This window comes from Eschscholzia californica, unplaced genomic scaffold (assembly GCF_041429995.1).
Source record: "Eschscholzia californica isolate CP2 unplaced genomic scaffold, dmEscCali1.0.p SCAF_6, whole genome shotgun sequence".
Lineage (NCBI taxonomy): Eukaryota > Viridiplantae > Streptophyta > Magnoliopsida > Ranunculales > Papaveraceae > Eschscholzia > Eschscholzia californica.
The window spans coordinates 13968978-13989214 of NW_028238483.1; the positions used below are offsets into that span (position 1 = coordinate 13968978).

General features: G+C 35.8%; 3 protein-coding genes across 7 annotated transcripts; 2 read left to right on the forward strand and 1 right to left on the reverse strand.

Moving 5' to 3' along the window:
• The first annotated feature begins 2850 nt into the window (after positions 1–2850).
• On the forward strand, positions 2851–4413 carry LOC147531864 (protein LURP-one-related 11-like). The gene is made up of 3 exons (XM_086645506.1): positions 2851–3146; positions 3246–3467; positions 4141–4413. The coding sequence occupies exons 1-3, from the start codon at positions 2907–2909 to the stop codon at positions 4273–4275; spliced, it is 597 nt and encodes a 198-aa protein (XP_086501632.1). The 5' UTR covers positions 2851–2906; the 3' UTR covers positions 4276–4413.
• Positions 4414–6285: 1872 nt separating this feature from the next.
• On the forward strand, positions 6286–11118 carry LOC147531865 (uncharacterized). 2 transcript variants are annotated; one of them, XR_015227233.1, is made up of 6 exons: positions 6291–6883; positions 7731–7883; positions 9611–9752; positions 9843–10084; positions 10487–10751; positions 10817–11118. XR_015227233.1 is itself a non-coding variant. In XM_086645504.1 (5 exons), the coding sequence occupies exons 1-5, from the start codon at positions 6482–6484 to the stop codon at positions 10691–10693; spliced, it is 1146 nt and encodes a 381-aa protein (XP_086501630.1). In that variant the 5' UTR covers positions 6286–6481; the 3' UTR covers positions 10694–11118. The 2 variants fall into 2 exon arrangements, 1 of the variants encoding a protein (XP_086501630.1); XM_086645504.1 differs by having other exon boundaries at positions 6286–6883; positions 10487–11118.
• Positions 11119–12327: 1209 nt separating this feature from the next.
• LOC147531866 (uncharacterized) lies at positions 12328–16825 on the reverse strand. Of its 4 annotated transcripts, XM_086645502.1 has the most exons (9): positions 16644–16807; positions 16394–16433; positions 14565–15332; positions 14365–14460; positions 14070–14240; positions 13854–13919; positions 13297–13362; positions 13106–13174; positions 12328–12863 (listed from the first exon to the last, which is right to left on the reverse strand). In XM_086645502.1, the coding sequence occupies exons 3-9, from the start codon at positions 15177–15179 to the stop codon at positions 12471–12473; spliced, it is 1476 nt and encodes a 491-aa protein (XP_086501628.1). In that variant the 5' UTR covers positions 15180–15332; positions 16394–16433; positions 16644–16807; the 3' UTR covers positions 12328–12470. The 4 variants fall into 4 exon arrangements, with proteins under 4 accessions (XP_086501628.1, XP_086501626.1, XP_086501627.1 ...); XM_086645500.1 differs by lacking the exon at positions 16394–16433 and having other exon boundaries at positions 16644–16825; XM_086645501.1 differs by lacking the exon at positions 16394–16433 and having other exon boundaries at positions 14565–15312.
• Between the last annotated feature and the right edge of the window lie 3412 nt (positions 16826–20237).

Consider the following 20237-nt stretch of genomic DNA (forward strand, 5'->3'; position numbering starts at 1 on the left):
AAAACGGCTAAATAGCAAGAGAACGAGGGAGGGAAGAGAGAGAGGAGGAGAGAGAGAAAGAGAGGAGAAGAGAGGAAAAAGAGAGAAAAACAATGGTTTCCTTCTACTTCTTAAAAAAATTCTTAGTCAACTGAAGTTGACTAATTTTTGGGAAAGTCTTTGCACTCTGGATACTTTTCTTAATTCTCCAAATCACCCACCTTTGTTTAAGTCATTGATCACCACTCAATGAAAATATATATTTTAGGTTGTACATAAATTTTGTGTTCAAAAACTGTTTTTGTTACATTCACAGCGGAGATAGAATATATCTTTTATTAATTTGTGTTAAAATGTAGATAACTTTTTTTTTTTTGTTGAAGGAAATGTAGAGATAACTTAAAACATGAATTATTCAAAAAAAAAACTTAAAACTATGAATGAATTTTCATGTCCTTAAGGGACATGTTATCGATATCATATTGATTGTATTGAATCTCGAGTGGGCTAACGAATTCCTACATCACACCTTAAAAAATCTGAATATAAATATCCGAACTAAGGTATTTCTAATTTTGATATTGAGAATCATAAAGGAAAAATCAAATCAAAATCGTAGTAACTTTAGTTATAAAAGGATTTGCTAGAGTACCTTATTACAAAAATCTGAACTAACACTCTAAAACGACATTCCATTTTTATAATGTTTGAAGAGAAACCAAATCCAAAGGCCAGCGCTTTGGGGAAAGCTAAATAGTTTCCGGGGTGTGAAGACTTGGTCAAAAATTAGTCAATTTTGTTTGACAATTTTATTTAGGGGGAAAGCAAAATAGCTTCTCCACCTCAGCTCTCTCTCTCCACCTCACTTCTCTCCCTCCACCTCATCTTCTCTCTCCACCTCATCTTCTCTCTCCACCTCATCTTCTCTCTCTTCTCCGATAGGTCGCCGGCCGGAAAATTTTCCGGCCGGCGACCATGAAAAAAAAAAAAAAAAAAAAATTTCTCTCACATCTCTCTCTCTCTAAACTCCGGCGAAGGGAACCCTTCGCCGGAGTTCCGGTCTGTTGAAGAACAGACCGGAACTGGTCTGTTCTTCAACAGACCGGATCTGGCCTGTTGAAGAACAGACCAGATCGGTCTGTTCTTCAACAGACCGGAACTGGTCTGTTGAAGAACAGACCAGTCCGGTCTGTTCTTCAACAGATCCGGTCTGTTGAAGAACAGACCGATCTGGTCTGTTCTTCAACAGGCCAGATCCGGTCTGTTGAAGAACAGACCAGTTCCGGTCTGTTCTTCAACAGACCGGAACTCCGGCGAAGGGAAACCCCCTTCGCCGGAGTTTAGAGAGAGAGAGAGAGGTGTGAGAGAAAAAAAAAAAAATTTTTTTTTTTTTTTCATGGTCGCCGGCCGGAAAATTTTCCGGCCGGCGACCTATCGGAGAAGAGAGAGAGAAGATGAGGTGGAGGGAGGTGAGGTGAGGTGGAGGGAGGTGAGGGGGAGAATTTTTTATTTTGAGCCATATTCCTAATAAAATATGTTTCCCCGGAAACTTTTCGAAATTTTGCATATTCCCTTTAAAATTTCACACCCCGGAAACTATTTAGCTTTCCCCAAAGCGCTGGCCAATCCAAATTAATATGACCCTAACATGTGTATTGATCTTATTAGGGCTCATGTTAGGAGACTCCATTATAAATATCTGAACTAACATCATACTATAAGAGAAACCCTAATAAATATCAATGTAACTTCAGGACTTCACTATTAAGGCACATGCATGTTAAAAAAATCACTTGTAAATATCTCAACTAACATATATTACTCCTTTTTATAATCTAAAAGAAGAGACAAATTTGAATGAATGTCACCTTACTTATTGAAGAAATGTTAGGAAACCATTCCATCAATATACAAAGGAAACAAGAAATCAAAATGAACTCCAAATGAACTTTAGTATTGACCTTAATTGGTGCAAATTGCTAATACTATATCCAACTCCAACCATTATATCTAAAACTATATCCCTTAAGTTGGGCACCTACAAAAAGCATTATAGTCTACTTTATATCTTAGGTTAATTTTGATCACTTATTAGATTATTTGTGTTAGGTTTTTAATTATCTAGGTTTGTAAGTTAAAAGATTGATGCAATCTTCAGTAATAAATGGCAATCGAAATTCAGTGGAGCGGGAAGTCTCAATTGATTTCTTTAATTCGTTGATGGGTAGTACCAAAATAACCTAGTAAACAGACATACATTATGATCGACATTTCTTTTATATATATATATATGGAAGTCTTTTGCTTAACTCGTTCACTTGTATTTTATTTGTGTAATTATGGTATTCAAATTCCATGTAAATTCTAAATCTATAGGTCAATGATAAAAAAAGAAAATGTTTTGGTTAATATAAAAAAAGTTTTGTACAAAAAAATTGTTTATTTAAGATGTCATCATCATGAAGACTGTAATAAGCATAACCTAAAAATCCGTATATTAAGATTTAGGTTATTTTTCTAGTGAATACCATATTTTTAGACAATGTTTTGGGTCTTTTAAATCACAATGTGCTATCTACTCTAAAATTAGAATTGTTAGAAAGAAAGTTATTCACTTTAGGAGCTTTAACTACCTGATTAGTGACTACTTGTTAGCTTTATTTTGGCTGCGAAACTACTTGTTAGTTACGTAAGCCTAAGCACACAAAAGCCAAAAAAAAAAAAAAGATATTAGTTTACCTGACTAGATATTTCCACTACTTCTACCTAAACCCTTTTCTGTATAAGGTTATTTTTTATTTTAAGAATGATTTAAACTAATTAATCAACCTCCAACTAAAGTAAATATAATTAATTAAGCACTAGTAAGCATTTAAAATCTCCCAAGTTCTCCCCATTCATTCACAAATAAACCGAACATTTTCCAAATGGCTCCCAAGGTTCATCCACAAGATCTATTTTCCACATCTTCATCTTCAAACACAGCTATAGAGAGAGAAGCTTTCACAGTATGGATGAAATCCTTAGTGATGAATAGCAACGGTTGCACAGTCTATGATTCTAAAGGCGAAATCGTTTATCGAATTGATAACTACAACACAAAATGCAGGAATAAAGTTCATATCATGGACAATGGGGGAAATATTTTATCTACCATACTTAAAAAGGTATAAGAAATTTTTTACATAAATATCATAGATATGAACATTGTTTTACATAAAATCATCAAAATGTAAACTTAGATTTTTTTTTTTTTTGGGTGACAGAGACTAAGAGTCTTTGGTAGATGGGAAGGTTATAATACAAAGTGTTCCAAGATGGATGAAGGGAAGCCATGGTTTCAAGTTAGAAAATATTTTAAGTTCTTGAAAAGTAATAAGAAGTCTCCATATGATATTACAACGTCAAACGCTACATATACTATGGAAAGATGGAACCGTAAGATCGCATGTCGTATAGTTGATCAGGCAGGACATCTTGTAGCCGAGGTGATTAATCAAAATAGATGTGCAATTACTTATTTATACGAGTTATTGTAGACGTTATACTCCATAATGGACTTAGGTCTTAAACATAAATCTTATTTTCATATGGATACATTTTGAGTTTAACAAAAATACTTGAATTTGAATAGAGTTTTGAATGCCCAATTTGAGATCATCTCCAAAGCAAAAGTAAAAAAATTTCAATTTGTCCTATTTGTCAAGTTTCAATTTAGATTCTCATTCCTAACTGGTAAAATATAGATTTTCAATTCTTGTATGTCTCTGATGTAAAACTCTAAACTTGTTTTTTTCACTTATTTGACATAGTTATTTTTGTAAACAAAAAATTCATTATTTTAAAAAGATATGAAGATTTGACTTCTATTAATCAAAGTTGATGAGTTGGGCAATTAGAGATATCTCAAGAGAATACTATTCCACCATAGACACGTCATCTTTGAGATCGTAGTTGAGTTTTGCATTGAGAAGATTTTTCAGGAAAAAAAAACCCCAGAAATCTTTCGTGACACTCCAAGTTTCTAAAAAATGAATTTTGCAATGGAGATGCTCTTATTTTATTAGATAAGTTTATAAGAAGAAAAGTACATATTTTAATAATATATTACTTTTAAGAGTTTTTTAATAGAGTTCTTGTTTTATCGAATTGGTTGAACAGATGAAACAGAAGAAGTCAAGCTCAGGCGTTGTGTTGGGAGATGATGTATTGATACTTGAGGTGGAGGCAGATGTGGATCACTCGCTTATTTTGGGCCTTATAGTTGTCCATGGTTTAATTAATCATAAATTATGAATATTAAGTTTCGATAAATAACTTTATGTGTTGCATCTTGTATGAGGTTTATCGGTCGTCTGATGACAATTTAGAACATGTTTTTTAAATCGTAAAGAAAATAGAGAAAGGGGTAAATACCGTTTTAAGTTTGTGTTATTTTTAGGTTTTCGGATTCTACATTTGATGAAAATTTGTTCATTTAAACTTAAATGGGAAGTTGTACATATCATGATGAGTTGGGATCGACTTCTTGTAAAGAAGTAGAGAAAATCCAAGTCTTCACCCAAACAATTAAATATTGGGTGCTTCTAAGCGCAACCTGTTTTTTGGCTGATGGCACCCGTTAGAGTCATTATCCCACTTATTTAGTTCTGACTTGTGAGAGGTGCCATGACTTTGACGGATTGAACTGTCTGAGACTTTGTTTATTCTACCGGATTGGAAACATTCAGAAATTTATCAGACTCGCTTTAGTCCATTGCCAGTTTTGCTTCAAAAATCTTTCAAATACTAATTAAAGGACATAATGCAAATTATGGCTTTTAAAACCGATCTTTAAAAAGAAATGGAGGTCTTTTGAAGCATTTCTTCAGTTTCTTTTTTCAGAGAAGGGACAATGATAGTATCCTTAAGAAACACCAATAAATTTAGGTATTGGTGAAGCTTTTAGAAGAAAAATCAAAGTGAAAATGGAAGAAGAAGAGAAGGTAGCGGCAGGGCATTCAAAGTTGTTTACCTGAGTCTTTAGTGTTGTTCCCATGATTTGATTCGAGCTTTCACTCTCATTGGTTTACTCATTAAAACCGAGTTTCTGTTCTTAGTCGAAATAGAATAGCTGACTATTTTTAAAGTTGTCACTCCATCTGTTCCGTCAAACTGAGTTTTTGGTTGTACTCAAACCAGATAGTCTTTACTTAACTTATTAGAGAGATCGACAATGTTGATGCCTAAAGTAAACGTTCATTCGAACAGAACCGCAAAAAACGTAAAGTGGGTTAAGTTGGGGTCACAATAGATTATCTTTGCATGTGATATTTTACATCCTTGTAACAATACCAACAATTGTGTGCATGTCTCCCACGATCCAACGACTTCCTTTCAGGGTTCTGATGGTACTTCACAAATCTGAAATTGAACGAACCTTCGTAAGCAATATGAACTCTTTGAGTACTTCTAACTTGACCTTCTCCGACTCCTGCTTGATTTGTAATAAACTCTTGACTTCTGACTTGGTTTTGAGATAACTCCTACCTTTTGTATTCTAGGCACATTCAGATGCTCCAGACTCCAACTTGTAGATTCAATATAATTCTAAATTGTAGATACACTAGAAAACTTTTGATTCTAGAATGTAGACGTACTGGAATGCTCTCAACTCTGGGGTCAGTTTCCTTAAAGGAAGTATCGGGTTACCCGACTAATGCCCGCCCAAAATTCCATGTGCCTGATTGTAGAAGCGGGCACAGGCAGGTTATGGCAGAATAATAGGGATGAATCACCCGCCCGCCCCACCCGAATATTTTGGTGGTAGCGTGTGTAGCTGCCTGCACCCGCCCCGCCTGAGTCTGATTTTGCCCGCGGGCTACCCGCCCGTACCGATTCCCACCCCTAATTCGGGATGGCTTGGCCTGTCTTCGGTTCGGGCTGGTTTGGTCCTATAAGCACCATTATTACACCCAACCTGTTCTGATCCGACAAACCTAACGGGTACATACAGTTTTTAGCCGCCCCAACACGCTCGAAAGTGTCGTTTGGCAACACTAAAATAAGTTACTTTTTTACTTATTTAAGTAGAAAAGTCAAAAAGTAACTCTATGAGAAAGAAAAATAAAATTATCAAAAGTAAATTGAGTTACCAAACTAACTTTTTGTCTTTTTTACTTGTAAGTAACATTTTCGCCAAATATACTTTTAAAACTTTTTTACTTTTTTAAAGCGAAAGAACTTCTACTACAAGTAAAATTACTTCTACTTTTACTGCCAAACGACATCGAAGTCTCTACTATCCATGGGCCTCAGAATGGAATCGACCCGACCCGATTCTAGTTTTCTCTCCAGCTCGTCCCCTTGATTGTGGGTCAAAATCCATCATCTTCCTCACAGCCGGCCAAACTCCACAAAACCGTCACCGGTAAACTTCCCATTTTCAGTCTCCATTATCTCTGTTAGTAATCCTCTCAAGAAATTCTATATATATATAGAGAGAGAAAAAGATTGGTTACAGATGTGGAGAACATCAGCTTCCTTCATTCACGATAACCAGGATGAGAAGAAATTAGGAAACCCTATAATGGCTGAAAAAACCCTTCAAAACCCTAATTATTCTGGATACTATAAAACTAGATCAGCTCATCACGCTGTCGTTACAAGCGATTGGCTATCTCAAGCTCAAGCAGCCGTTGGATTTGATTCTGTCGAATTTGTTAATGAGAATGGGATTCATTCTGGTGACTCTTCTGATGAAACTTTTAGTGTAATTGATGAGTTTAATAGTTGGCGGAAACAACCTGATTTGGCTGAAGCAGTTGCTGCTATTATGGCTTTGGCTTCTGTAATTCGATTGAGTAAGGCTACGACTATGATGGAGCTTGAGAATGAACTCAAGAAAGCTTCTGATGCACTTAAGGTACGAAAACTAGGGTTTCTCTGTTTTCTTTCTTTCCAATAGAATTGGTATACTATGTGATAATGTGAAGGGTCTGTTATATATTTAGATTTGGGTCATGAAGGTTCCTTCTTATTAGGGTTTCTTTATAGGTTGAGAATGGGAAATTGGGAATTCTTGCTTATTGGTTATGGCAGAAAACTTTTGCACAGTTAATGTTATGCTTTAGTATGCTTGATGGGTTGCCGAAGAATTAGAACTGGAAGGAAAAAAAATACGGAAAACACTGAACATAGTTTAAATGAATCAATCACTGCAAAATTGGATTTTGAGACCCTCATTTAGATGCCATTAGCTTACTTACTAATCTATGGTGGAAGATTATGTTTCTCCAGATAGTGTCTCGCTTCTGAATTTCTGTATAGTCAAACTATACCAAAGATAAGCAACATCCAGAAGTTTCTATTCTTCTTCGGAGATAGTGTGGAAGGACATTTTTTCCAACTCCAAAGTTCCCACCCTTCTAAGGTGATCTTTAGTTTCTTTATCAATGATTCTAAAAGACATCTATAGTCTTTCTTTCCCCGTGTTTGAAGCTAATTGATTCTTTATCATTTGCTCTCTCGTGCTGAACAAATTGTATGTACTTTATGTGCAAATTCAGTGCAATAATACCATCGCAATTGCCAGCACATGTATGGTGTATTTTTTTTTTTCAAAAGTTTGATTACTTGTGTAAAAGCACTTGTCCTGAACGATCCTAGTGCTTGTCTCTAGTTATCCTTTATTTATCAAATCAAAATTATGGTGTTACTTCTCTTTTTTGATTGTTTCATCAACTGAAATTGTTGTCCTTTGGTGCATTCAGTCATGGGACACAACCTCCATCTCTTTGACTGCTGGATGCGATCTTTTCACTCGTTATGTTACCAGAACTTCAGCTTTGGAATATGAGGACTTTGATGCTGCAAAGTCCCGCTTAATAGAACGTGGAGAGAAGTTCGGAGAAATTTCTCGTAAGGTACTTAAGCAATTTGGTTTCAAGTTTTATGCCGTAATGAATTTCAGTATTATGCTGTTGGCTTCTTTTATTCAAACCCATATACACCTTATTGCAACTTACTTGCCACAAGACAAAAGATGATACTTACGTCCTTAAAAAAAACAAATGCCTCTTATTGTTTTTCACACCCTCATTTTAGTCAATTTTCTTGTCGACATCTGTGAACCTATGCATCTTTCTTCAACTCACTTTTTTCCTTCAAAAAGGTAGATTTACAAGATTACAGGTGCAGTGTGCGCATCTTGTTGCTCCCACTCTATAGGCTATCCATGTTAGTCACTCTAGTAATGGTGCCCTTGAGAAGGTTAAATTGCCATTCCATCGTATAAACCTACACAGGGTAAACCCTGCCCAAAAGCAACCAAAAACGGTCACTGAGCCCCAAGTGTTGGCCAATGGAACTAAGTCATTCTACCATCAAACATTAAAGAAGTAACAGTCGAGTAGTTCATTCTTAGTTCAGTGCCCAAGGCGACCCATGTTCGATCCCTCCCTACCTCATTGGCTCATCTTATCACTTAAATTGACTAACTGTTTTTGTTTATCGTCTTATTTATGAAAATCATGCTTTTAATATCTCAAATATCTATCATCGATTCAAATCATTTTCGACTTGTGTTCTTTCCCTTTTTTCATTTTGGAAGTTATTTTTCCATAATTGCTTCACATGAAAAAACACAATTCCTAATTTTTTTTGGTAACAAACTATTTCTATTTTGTTAAATGAAATAAGATCTCAACAATATAATAACTGTAGTTCGAGAAAGTTCAATTCATCCGACAAAAGACACAGACTCACCAATTAATGTTATATAAGTTATTTCTTCCTAAACTGCTAATTAGGTCGGCAAACAATCAAAAGAGCAGATCCAACCCAGGTACTGGAGAACTTTCTAACTTAAAAGTTTATATGAAAACGAATTTATTTCTTCTTAATACATCTCAAGCCTCAACTAGCTAGATTTTGTGTTTTTTTGTCAATTTTTCTGTGAGAATCCTATGATAGTTAAAGAAAAGTTAGATTTTCTTTTTGTCGAATGGGGCCCCAATGTTTTAATCCACTCTGGACCTCCTAGATGCTAGGGTCGGCCCTGAACCTACTCTTAATAAAATTAAACGTAGAATTGTAATTGAGATTCGAAAACTTCATGTAATTATCTGTAACTCACTAACATGTGTCCTTTCTTGTCTGAGTGTTTTGAATGCATTAATTAAAAAAATTCACATTAGAAAAGAAAATAAGTTAATGTGTTATTTCCTTTCATCATTCCTGGTTGTGTTTGGAAGTGCATTAGTTGAAAAAAGGTCCAGTATTTTGTTTGCTTTCTTTAATGGAGCCACTCGCAATTCAAGCAATAAATGCGTATATCTGGAAAAATATGCTTTGAGCCTTTAACTAAAACATGTGACGGTGGCTTTCTGATCCATTCTTACTCCCTCAATGTGCAAACTCTTGACAACCATTTACACTCCCTGATATTTCAATGTTGCGAAATGAGCACATGATTTTCATCATGTACTTGCCGAGTGTTCATAAATGTTCTTTGCTTAAAGAAGCTTATTCTTTACTTCTAATTTTAAATCAGTGTGTTTGATTGTATCATTTTGGGTGAAATAAATCAATAAGATCCGTATTAGAATAAGAATATCCTATGTCATTCAAACCATATCCATTCACGTTTCAGGCCCGCAGAACCATTGCCTTGCTCTGTCAGGACTTTATATTTGATGGTTGTACAATTTTGGTGCATGGATTTTCAAGAGTTGTACTGGAAGTTCTAAAGACGGCTGCCCAAAATAAGAAACTTTTCCGTGTTTTATGCACAGGTTTGTTTATCCAATCCTTTATGGTTTAGAAAGGCACTGGTAGTTGCCACTTTTAAGAAACATTTTTTAAACATGATTTGGAATTTGCAGAGGGGAGACCAGATAGAACAGGCTTAAGATTGTCAAATGAGCTTGCAAAGCTTGATGTACCTGTCAAGCTACTTATAGATTCCGCTGTGGCATATAGTATGGATGAGGTTGATATGGTATTTGTAGGGGCTGATGGAGTTGTTGAAAGTGGAGGTATAATCAACATGATGGGAACATACCAAATTGCATTAGTTGCTCACAGCATGAACAAACCAGTTTATGTTGCTGCGGAAAGCTACAAGGTTTGCAAACCAAAACTTCCACTACTGACTGCAATGAACAAAATATTTGTTATATTGATCGAATTGGAGAACTAAATGAGTGACTTGTGTGCAACCAGCCACACGTTTAGTGGAACTGTGGGACCACTCAACTCCATTATAAGACAGAACTCGTCTTGTGTGCAACCAGCCACTTACACACCTACCACTCTCGTGGTGAACTCGTCTTTTGATCCACGTTTCATGTTGATTTCACCCTAGACATGGCTGTCAGAATACAAGAAATACGTAAATATTCAAATAGTTGATTCTTATATATTTGTGGATAAAAACCAATAATACATTGTTTTCTAGCATTTCTGAATAATCTCTTGTTTCCACTTGCAAACTTAACATCTTAATTTGGTAAATTGGTCTTTGCAGTTTGCGCGTCTCTTCCCTTTGGATCAGAAAGACCTAATCCCAGCATTACGTCCAATTGATTTTGGAGTTCCAATACCAAGTGGAGTCGAGGTAGAATTATCTGCTAGAGATTACACACCTCCGGAGTACCTAAGTGTTTTATTTACAGATTTGGGTGTTCTAACTCCATCCGTGGTCAGCGATGAGCTCATTAAGCTATACTTTTGATCGAACTGTGGAAATCTCCTCAGATGTCAAGATTTCAGTAAGTAAAGCATGAAGAGCAGTCCCGCTGAGTGTTTCTTTTGGTCTCTTAAACAAGTTCTTGATTTATTGTTTCTTTGTGAGCAGTCCCGCTGGGAAGTTAATCTCCTTATATATCGGCCGTTTAGTGGACATATTAGAATGCGTATCTGTAAAGCAGAATTATGTACCAAGTTATTTGGGCTTTTGTTTGGTTTTTTGGGTGTTCTATGAAAAACATTCTTTTGGCAGGAAACATACCTGAGCGAGTCTTATAATAAGTACATATCTTGTGATAGAAACAAGTAAAACCCATGTGAATTCTGAATGGTATAATAAGTTATATACACTTTATGAAAGTGTTACTATATTGTCTAATGTTAATGACAAACCTTATTAGTTTTTTTTTTTTTTTTGTTGAGGACCTTCCTTAATAGTTAAAATTCCAAACAATTGTTGTGTCAATACAAGTCTTTGGTTAAAAATACATTGTCTTTAACAAGTGTGAACATTGCCTATAAAACTTCACTCACATATAGAACTTAGTTTTTTGAGAAATAATGGACAATCAGTGGGTTCCCCAAAATTTTCGAGCCCAAATTATGGCTGATAAACAAATTTTTATTAACTTCTCGTGCAAATAGGTACATCTATAGAATACATGTATAAATGTTCGATTTTTCTTGGAAAAAGGTGTGGACTAAATTTAATTTAGCTCCCCAAGTAAAATACTTTATACGGAGAATTCTTCGCAATGCACTTCCAACAAAAACCAAGGCTCTCAATTATATTGATCCAGTTCCACGTCTGTGTTCCATGTGCAATGATGAAGATGAGGATCTTAATTATTTGTTTAGGACTTGTAATGTGGCGAGGGAACTTTGGTTATGTTTCCCCTTGGGATTACGGGTAGATGGAGACGAGCCATTTAATAAGTTAATTTGTTGGTAGAGATACAAGAAGAAGAACATGAAAACAGTGTTACTCTCCGGTTTTATGTGATTTGGTTCTTGTGAAAAGCTAGGAACAAGTGTCTTTGAGGGAGACACCGAGTTGTTATAAGATTATCCATGAAGCTTCGGCTATGCAGCTGGATTTTCATGGTACATTTGTAAATCCCTCGACGTCGGTAAGAAAAACTGAAGAACAGGGGGTGGTTTGGGCTTCACCCGAGAGGGAGCAATTGAAGATCAACTTCGATGCAGCATTTTCGCAAGGAAGAGCTGATTTGGCAGTTGTGTAGAAACCATTATGGGGAATTTGTATTGGCGGCTACAAACACTGTTAGTACTTCCTCGTCGATGGAAGTCGAAGCTAGAGCTGCCTACTTGGCAATTGAGATGGCACTACAATTGTCGGACTATGAATGTGTTCTTGAATGCGATGCCTTAACTATTATTAAAGCATGCATGGGAGAAGAAAAAGACATTCCATGGAAACTTAGATCCATATTAACGAAATTCTGAAGAGAGTACACGGCTTCATGGTTGCACCTTTACATCTTGCATTGTAAGCCAATTGGCGGCAGATACAGCCAATATTTCAGTAAGCTCGAATAGCTAATAAAATCGACAATAACCTCCGGTCATCCAAAAAAACGTATAAATGTTCGGTGTGCATTTTTATTAACAATTAAGTTCCCATATTCAAAACTCCCCTTCACTGGTTGTGTTTATAAATCCAAAATATTAACCAACTCAGAACTAACAACAGAAATCTTAAGCCAGATAAAAGAAAAGCAACGAAAACATTGTTTTAGAATTTATTCCTTGTTCTTCGGTTCTCTTGAATTTGCAACATCTTCTTGTTTAACAAGAGTACTCTTACAAACATTGCTTACTGTGTGTTTATGCAGACCATTCAAAATGGTGGGCAGGCCGGGTGGCCCATTGTTTTGAGGCGGAAGGCCATGGGATAAGTTGGGCTTTTGTCTCTCGGTCGAGTCAGGGCTTGATGAAGTCTTCTTGGAAGAGATTGCACTTGCAAGGGCTATGGGCATGAGACAAAGACCTTTTGTTTGAAGGTATTGCATAGCTGCATTTACATTGGATTCCATCAGTTTCACTACTTCTTCCTCAGATGCCATTTCGTCTGGAGAATCAAAACGATCACCTCCCTGACCCGTTGAAGGCGATAAGTGAACACCCGCAGAACCCTACAATAACAAGTTCTGAGATTAGAGATAAAGTCACAATAGACATTTCGTTCTGAAACCCTCATCCAATAAGCCCTTTAGGCTTAAAGGGGAACGATTTTGGTTGTGGTTGGGTATGTTAAATGTCTTGGTTTCGATCAAACCGAGACACTGCACCTTTCTTATATGACATTTTAAACTCCTTCGAAAATAGAAGAAGGTAATGTTTTGAATAAATGTAAAGAGGAAAAATGGAATACTACATCAGCTTGACCCTCTGTAATGAGGGGAACAACTGCACCTGCTGCTCCGAGCCTGCTCATGCTTAGAACCTGTAATTTAGTGACATCAGAAACCTAACTCAATGATTTTACCGTTCGAATTTCACTTCCTTTCAATATCACATTTGATTTTGTAGTTTTATATTGTATGTTTAAGGGTTACTTTTTCGTACCTTGACTTGAAGTTGAAGAAATTTTACGTACTCAACTATCTCGTCGAGCATAGATGCCTTATCTGACTGCAGAAACCAAGGGGATGAGTTAGCTACTCTATTACTCGACGTTTAACATTTAAATTTGTAATAAGAAAAATAAAAAGGTCTCTGCAACTAAAACGTAGAAATATCACATCGACATAACTTATCATCACTAAATATCATATGCACGAAATGCAGGACATATTTAGACTCTCATTTCCAAGTAAAACTTCAACACTGACAAAGACAAACTTGCTGCATTATAAGAAAATGGCAGCAAAACCTAGATCATTGAAGGGCTTTCGGACATTTGAAGTGATATAATTTACAAGTTGATTCTTAAAAATCAAGACTAGTAAATAATTTCGAGCCTTGACTTGTCCAGATATTTTTTCATGACCTAAAAGAGACTTGGGAGCCTTCGAAAATATCTATACAAACCTATATATAATCCTTTTCCCCTAATCATGAAGAACATACACAAGTGATCCTGCCTAAATAAGGATACAACGATATGTATATAAGAAAGCAACCTTAATCGAATTTGGAACAAGTTCTTGCAAGTTCTTCATCCTCTCAGAAATCTTTTCTCTTCGAAGCTGCAAATCATCAACATTCATCTATGAGACTTTCATCTTACACGAAGTACAAAAAATATGAAACGCTTCAAAATTCAACTCGAAGACGACGTAAGCTAGTTATCCATTAAAATGTTGAAAACATATTTAGAACAGTTCAAATATACAAACCCGTTCGGCAATACTGTGTGGGTCAGTTGCTTGACCTCTACGCGCTCTTACACGAGGTTTCAGGCCTCCATTACAACCACCTCCAGCAGTGAAAGATGAATTAGGCGGCTGAGACACGGGAGCTTGGTCTGTATAATGTGTAGAAAGATTTCCTTCACTAAGCTTTGGCAACTGGAAAACCGAAGATTTAGAAGAACAACAAACACTCCGAATAACAAAAAGTTAAAAAAAAAATCGGTAAGCAACCAGCTTATGCATCAAAGTAAAGTTTAAAAGAACCAAATACATTAAGTACCTGCATCTGAGAATGAACCTCGATTGTTCTTGCTGGTGGAATTGGGTGATGAGCAGCAAAAGAATGCATACCGCAATTACCCAACTCTTCTTCTGCCTGTTATATAAGAAGACCGAAAAAGTATAAAACAATGGGCATTATGCACGAAATATACTGTTAGAAGGTGACATGTAAATAGTTATTAGGATTTATATACTTACAGATATTGAAGAACGGAAGTTGCCTGTTTGTAGATTTCCGTTCCCGAAAACATTTGAAGTGGTATCCACATATTCTCCTTGCAAACCAAAGGGTTGTAGTTTATCTTGCCCCATAACAGGGGATAGAGATGGAGCACCTCCATAAGATGGAGTAGACCATATTTGCGGAATCGAACTCAAAGAGTGAGATTCTCCAATTGATGGATGAATACCTGATGCTTCAGTATCATTGCTTCCGACAGAAGCAGATTCTGGTACTGCAATGGGTGACTCAGCTGAACCAGCAACCATGAGAAGCAGCTCCTCGGAGCAATTATCCATTGGGCCGAGGGTTGATGGATACATGTTCGACTGCAGGCCCATGTAGCCAGCTTGCAAGTTAATGTTTTCTCGTGATTGGACTTCTTTGATACGTAAATCCTTGTCCACATTGCAGCTAGAAACCCCACCAATAGGCAAAGAAGAAGGAATTACGTCTGGCTCGTACACTCCCATAGAATCAGTTAGTAATCCTTCACTTTGAGAAGGAATTTGACCAGCCCAAGATGGCATCTCCATATCAACAACATTTGACCACGAAGAGGATGAAAAAAATGGACTGTTAAATTCATCCATAATACTCTCTCCTGGATGCTACACTAAACTTAGTTTTTTCGGATACTCGCACGTATCTGTCAAGTCGTGAGCCTCTCGACAACAGAAATTCAGATGGTTGTATTACAAATTTGCTTCTTCTCAAGTTCTCAACCTAAAACAACAAAATATTTCCTGTTAGACTCAATTATAAGATAGTGTGCAGAAAGAAATTGGTTATTTGAATGAATTGACATTATTATAGCATAGAAAACAGGATACGGACAATTTGATTGATCTCCTATTTTTAGCCTGGGACAGAGAAACTGAAGAGCCTTCTTAGCATAAGCCCCAACTTTCGGGAAAAACACTAGTGGTAGTGGGCTATCCTTAAAAAGTCAACACCAACGACAACATTTCTACTATGACTTTAAGGAGGTATGCAAGTAACAATTGCTAAACATGTCATGTAATTACTACATCTTTGAGACCAAAACCATCCACACACGCGAAAGGCGGACGCGTTTAAAATGGGAGGTTTACTCCACCAAAATAGATTAGGGTTGATTTCATCAACAACCCCTAAAAAAACATGGGTTTGAGTCGTTTGACTCCGACTCAGACATGTAATACCTGTCTTAAAAGTAAAAAATAAAAAATGGAGGACCTCAACTATTGGAGCATATATGTAAGCGGAAAAACATGCTTGTTATACATAATTAACATATTATAGAGGTTACTACACCAGAGTTAGTTCCTCAATCACTCAAAATTGTAAACCGTTATATAGAAGCATCACACGTGTAGATGAAGTTATATCGCGCACAAGAATTTAAAGTAGGAAATTTACAGTCACTGGGAAACAAGAGGTTATGCATTCAAAACCTAATAAGTTTTCGATTTGTCTTGATAAACTAATTAGTAGATCTTTTAAGGTCAACATTTACTTGGATTATAGTATGATTTATCAGAAACTGAGATTACCTAGTGGCATATTGAACAATGGTGAAACAGGGAATCAGAAAACACAAATCATGTAAACCCTAATTCTCAAGCAAACCCTTGTTATGAAAATAAGATAAACTCTACTATAAACTATTTAACATTTTAACAAAGGGTTTCCACAAAGTTAAACATTTTATTTGAGAAACCCAAAATGCTACTTGTTACTAATGAAGAAGTTATGTATAGAGAATCAAAATAAAAACCCATATTTCAAACTTCATTAGTAGTCCTCCATTACAGAAAATGAATACCATAAATCTCAATTCTTGAACAACCCAGAACTAGAATCACCTGAAACCCAATGAAAAACCTATTTGTTTCAAATAATACCACCACAAAATCCCCAAAACCATCAACTAATTAAATCACCATTCCAAAAGAAAAGAAAACATAATTCTCAGAATAAACAAAAACCCAGAAAAATAAAAGTCATTAAGACTAAGGGTATCAGCTAAAAATTAAAGAACAAGATTCATTTTGAAGAATTATAGTTGAACTTACTAGTTACATGTTCATTGGACTGTGCTAAATGGGTCAAGTTTCTTTCATATAACAAGAGCAGAGAAAAACCCTTACTGTAAAGTAGCCTTAAGAGAGAAGATAATAATAGAGCAGGTAGAAGAGTAGAGAGAGAAACAAGTATAGAGAGAGAGAGTAGGAGAAATGATGACAAGGAAAAAAAACCGCTTTATTTAAGGCAAAATTAAATTTTATATTATTTAAATTTTAATTATATTGAAATTGATTGGTCCACGTGTTAAAATTGATTCGTCAATATGAAACCGTCTCTGGGGAGAAAAACTACTGTTAAGTTCCAAGCTTTTATCGGCGAAAAAGGTGGATAATTACCAAAGTTAACCTCAATATTTGTGTTTTCATTGACTTATTGTATACTGTTATGAGGGTAAAATGGACATTTCTTAAGATGGTTTATGATTATCCGGATTCGGCGCAAGGGTTTTAATATATTTGTGTTTCATCATCCTCTAAGTGGCAGTGTAGAAAATAAAAAGATCTAGGGCTATTGGGGACATTTCCTAATCTATCAAAATAAACACGGTGATATGAAACTCAAAACATTGATTGTGGTTCTTACAAAAATTTAGAAAGAAAAAAAAATCAATTGAGACCACTCTCGTAAACCCTAAAGAGCTAATCAGCTAGACTTCTGTTTTTTTTAATATCTATGTATAACTTCCCGCTCAATGTATGAAACATAGATTATAGTAACAGACTCAAGAAAAGAGTAGACTCTTTGTAATGGAGGGTTCTTTGTGATCATTCGTCCCTGACTGCCCACCACATAACTCTGTCAATCTGTCATACACACATTGTCAAACATTATTTTTAAACTCTAATTCTAAGGAAGCTCCTATGCACTTACTATGATATATAGTTCAAATATTCCATTATACAAACATACTCTCTAAACAAACTAAAAAAAAAGGGATTAGGTGAGGTGTTCAATTTCTTAAGGATATGCATTGCAAGAGCTTACCAAATGTGTTTATATTTTGCTCTTTCTGGTTTGTTAGTAATACCTAATACCTTTATATATGCCATATTTTATAACTCTTTTAAACTACCAACTATCCTTATTGCAAACCTACAAAAAGAAAATATAATATGGGTAATATAAAGGAAGGGGAAGCAATAAAATTCAACACCCAACTTCCTCACTGCCCTAAAACTATCCCAAATAATTTAGAATTTATTGACTACCATCTAAACTAACTTGAACTTTCGGTCTATGGCTCAAAAGATAGGTTTTAATAGCACCATAAACTCATGTTACCACAAAATGTACAAACAAAAATACAAAATTTTATTATTTTATATAGGGAAATGATAGAGTGACTTAGAAATTGGTACTTAGAGGGTGACATATTTCCTCTTTTAGAAATAAAAGCGGTCCCCACCGTAGTCAAACTTTCAAAAAACCTTGTCTTCTAGTGATTCCACATCAGCTGGGCATTAAAATGCCCAAAAAATTTGGGCTCTCTAGCATCTCCCTTTTATATATGACCAGCGCTTTGGGGAAAGCTAAATAATTTTCGGGGTGTGAAATTTTAAAGCGAATATGCAAAATTTTGAAAAGTTTCCGGGGAAACATATTTTATGGGGAATATGGTTCAAAATAAAAAACCCTTCACCTCACCTCACCTCACCTCTCTCTCTCTCTCCACCTCATCTCTCTCTTCTCCGACTAGGTCGCTGACAGGAAAATTTTCCGGGCGGCGACCATGGAAATTTTTTTCACTCTTTCTCTCTCTAGAAACTCCGGCGAAGGGGTTTGTGAAAATTTTTTTTTTTCATGACCGGCCGGAAAATTTTCCGGTTGGCGACCAAATTCGAAAAGAGAGAGAGAGAAGATGAGGTGGAGAGAAAAGATGAGGTGGAGAGAGAAGATGAGGTGGAGAGAGAGAGGTGAGGTGGGTTTTTTTTTATTTTTCCCTCTAACAACTTATAAAATAAAATTGTCAAATAAAATTGACCAATTTTTGACCAAGTCTTCACACCCCGGAAACTATTTTGCTTTCCCCAAAACGCTGGCCTTTTTATATTTACATACAAATTTTTTCGCACGATAACTTATTTTAAGATTCACCAAACAAGTCATTTTTGCATAACATGTTATAGGACTTCATTAAACAAAACATAAAAATAACCATCGCTTTTTAATGTTTAATTTCATAAAACTTTCCGTAAAAAAACAAACTTATTCATTTATATATCTACACATTCACTAAACAATTAACACATTAAGAACATATTTGTACGTTTGTGCTAGGAGAAATTAAAGATCCAAAAAAATAGACTTCTTACTTTGATTTTGTTGTTGAATTTGAATTTTAAACCTATTATATATACTTTCTTTTTAATTATTTTGGGCCTACCAGCCAACCAAACTAACTTTATAATTGGCCAAACAATTCGGAGAATAGATTACAAAATCAGTTCGCCTATACAGCCCGTGATGCAGATAAAGTCGGGTCGGAAGGCCTCATCAATAGGCCTCACGGCCGAATCATCTGGAAGGCCAATCGGCAGAGCCCATTAGGGTTATTAGTAAGAGTCCAAGTATAGTCAGATTCCTATTGAGTCTAGGTTTAGGAAGTTGCTATGTTTAAGTATTTTGATATTTAGGAATTCTAGTTTGAGTCTATCTAGAAGAGTCTAAGTTCCTCTAAAAGGAGGTTCAATATGTCTTTATTATTGGCATCTTGAAGAGACAAATCAATCAAAGTTAAAGTATTTACAGTTATTTTAATCGTTCTTCGTATTAGTTTACTTTCTTCTTTATTTTCCACTGCGTTGACATCATGTCGTATTCGGAGCCACAAAGTTTTGGGTAAATTATTCTGGAATTTTTTTTTCATACCAGTTCAACCAGTATCAATCTTATTCTATTCCTCAAGAGAATAATAATCCATCGGATTATACTCATCAAGGGATAACAAATCAATGCTTATGCGCGTCATGTTTGTATGCATATAGAGATTCGTACGATTATCATTGGAATCCGAGATAAACCGTACGAGAAAACCCATCACAACCTCCATCTTATTATTATCCAACATCATCCACACCACCACCACCACCACCACCACCTTCGTACTCTTATTATACACCACCACCGTATTCAATACCAACTTCACCACCACCACCACCACCACCACCACCACCACCACCTTCGTACTCTTATTATACACCACCACCACCTTCGTACTCTTATTATACACCACCACCACCTCAATCGTCTTATTATTCTACAACTACGAAAGTTACTACAACTTTCGAAGCCGAATGGGAGAACATTAAAAGAGAACCCGTAAGAGAAATTTTACCACTGCAACCATCTTCTCTTTTTGAAACACTTCAATCACCACGTCGTAATAATCTAATTCCAAGTTTTGTACGATCCACGAATCATTTGAGTCTTGTAATAGGAGTTTAGGGTCTATGAGTCCATTGAAGAAGCCCAATGATGGGATCCTAATTTGAGTGGGAGAACTCAATGGAGGTTCGAGTATGGCGATCCAAGCGAACTAAGGCGAAAACAAGAAGAATCCTGAGAAGATTAAATCTTTTAGG

Coding starts and splice junctions, on each gene's coding strand:
- LOC147531864 (XM_086645506.1), top strand. CDS start 2,907: ATGGCTCCCAAGGTTCATCCACAAGATCTATTTTCCACATCTTCATCT. Junction 3,147..3,245: donor TATCTACCATACTTAAAAAG/GTATAAGAAATT, acceptor TTTGGGTGACAG/AGACTAAGAGTCTTTGGTAG. Junction 3,468..4,140: donor CAGGACATCTTGTAGCCGAG/GTGATTAATCAA, acceptor TTGGTTGAACAG/ATGAAACAGAAGAAGTCAAG.
- LOC147531866 (XM_086645500.1), bottom strand. CDS start 15,179: ATGGATGAATTTAACAGTCCATTTTTTTCATCCTCTTCGTGGTCAAAT. Junction 13,175..13,296: donor TTCTTCAACTTCAAGTCAAG/GTACGAAAAAGT, acceptor ACTAAATTACAG/GTTCTAAGCATGAGCAGGCT. Junction 12,864..13,105: donor TTACAGAGGGTCAAGCTGAT/GTAGTATTCCAT, acceptor TTGTTATTGTAG/GGTTCTGCGGGTGTTCACTT.
- LOC147531865 (XM_086645504.1), top strand. CDS start 6,482: ATGTGGAGAACATCAGCTTCCTTCATTCACGATAACCAGGATGAGAAG. Junction 7,884..9,610: donor TCGGAGAAATTTCTCGTAAG/GTACTTAAGCAA, acceptor TTCACGTTTCAG/GCCCGCAGAACCATTGCCTT. Junction 9,753..9,842: donor TTTCCGTGTTTTATGCACAG/GTTTGTTTATCC, acceptor TGGAATTTGCAG/AGGGGAGACCAGATAGAACA.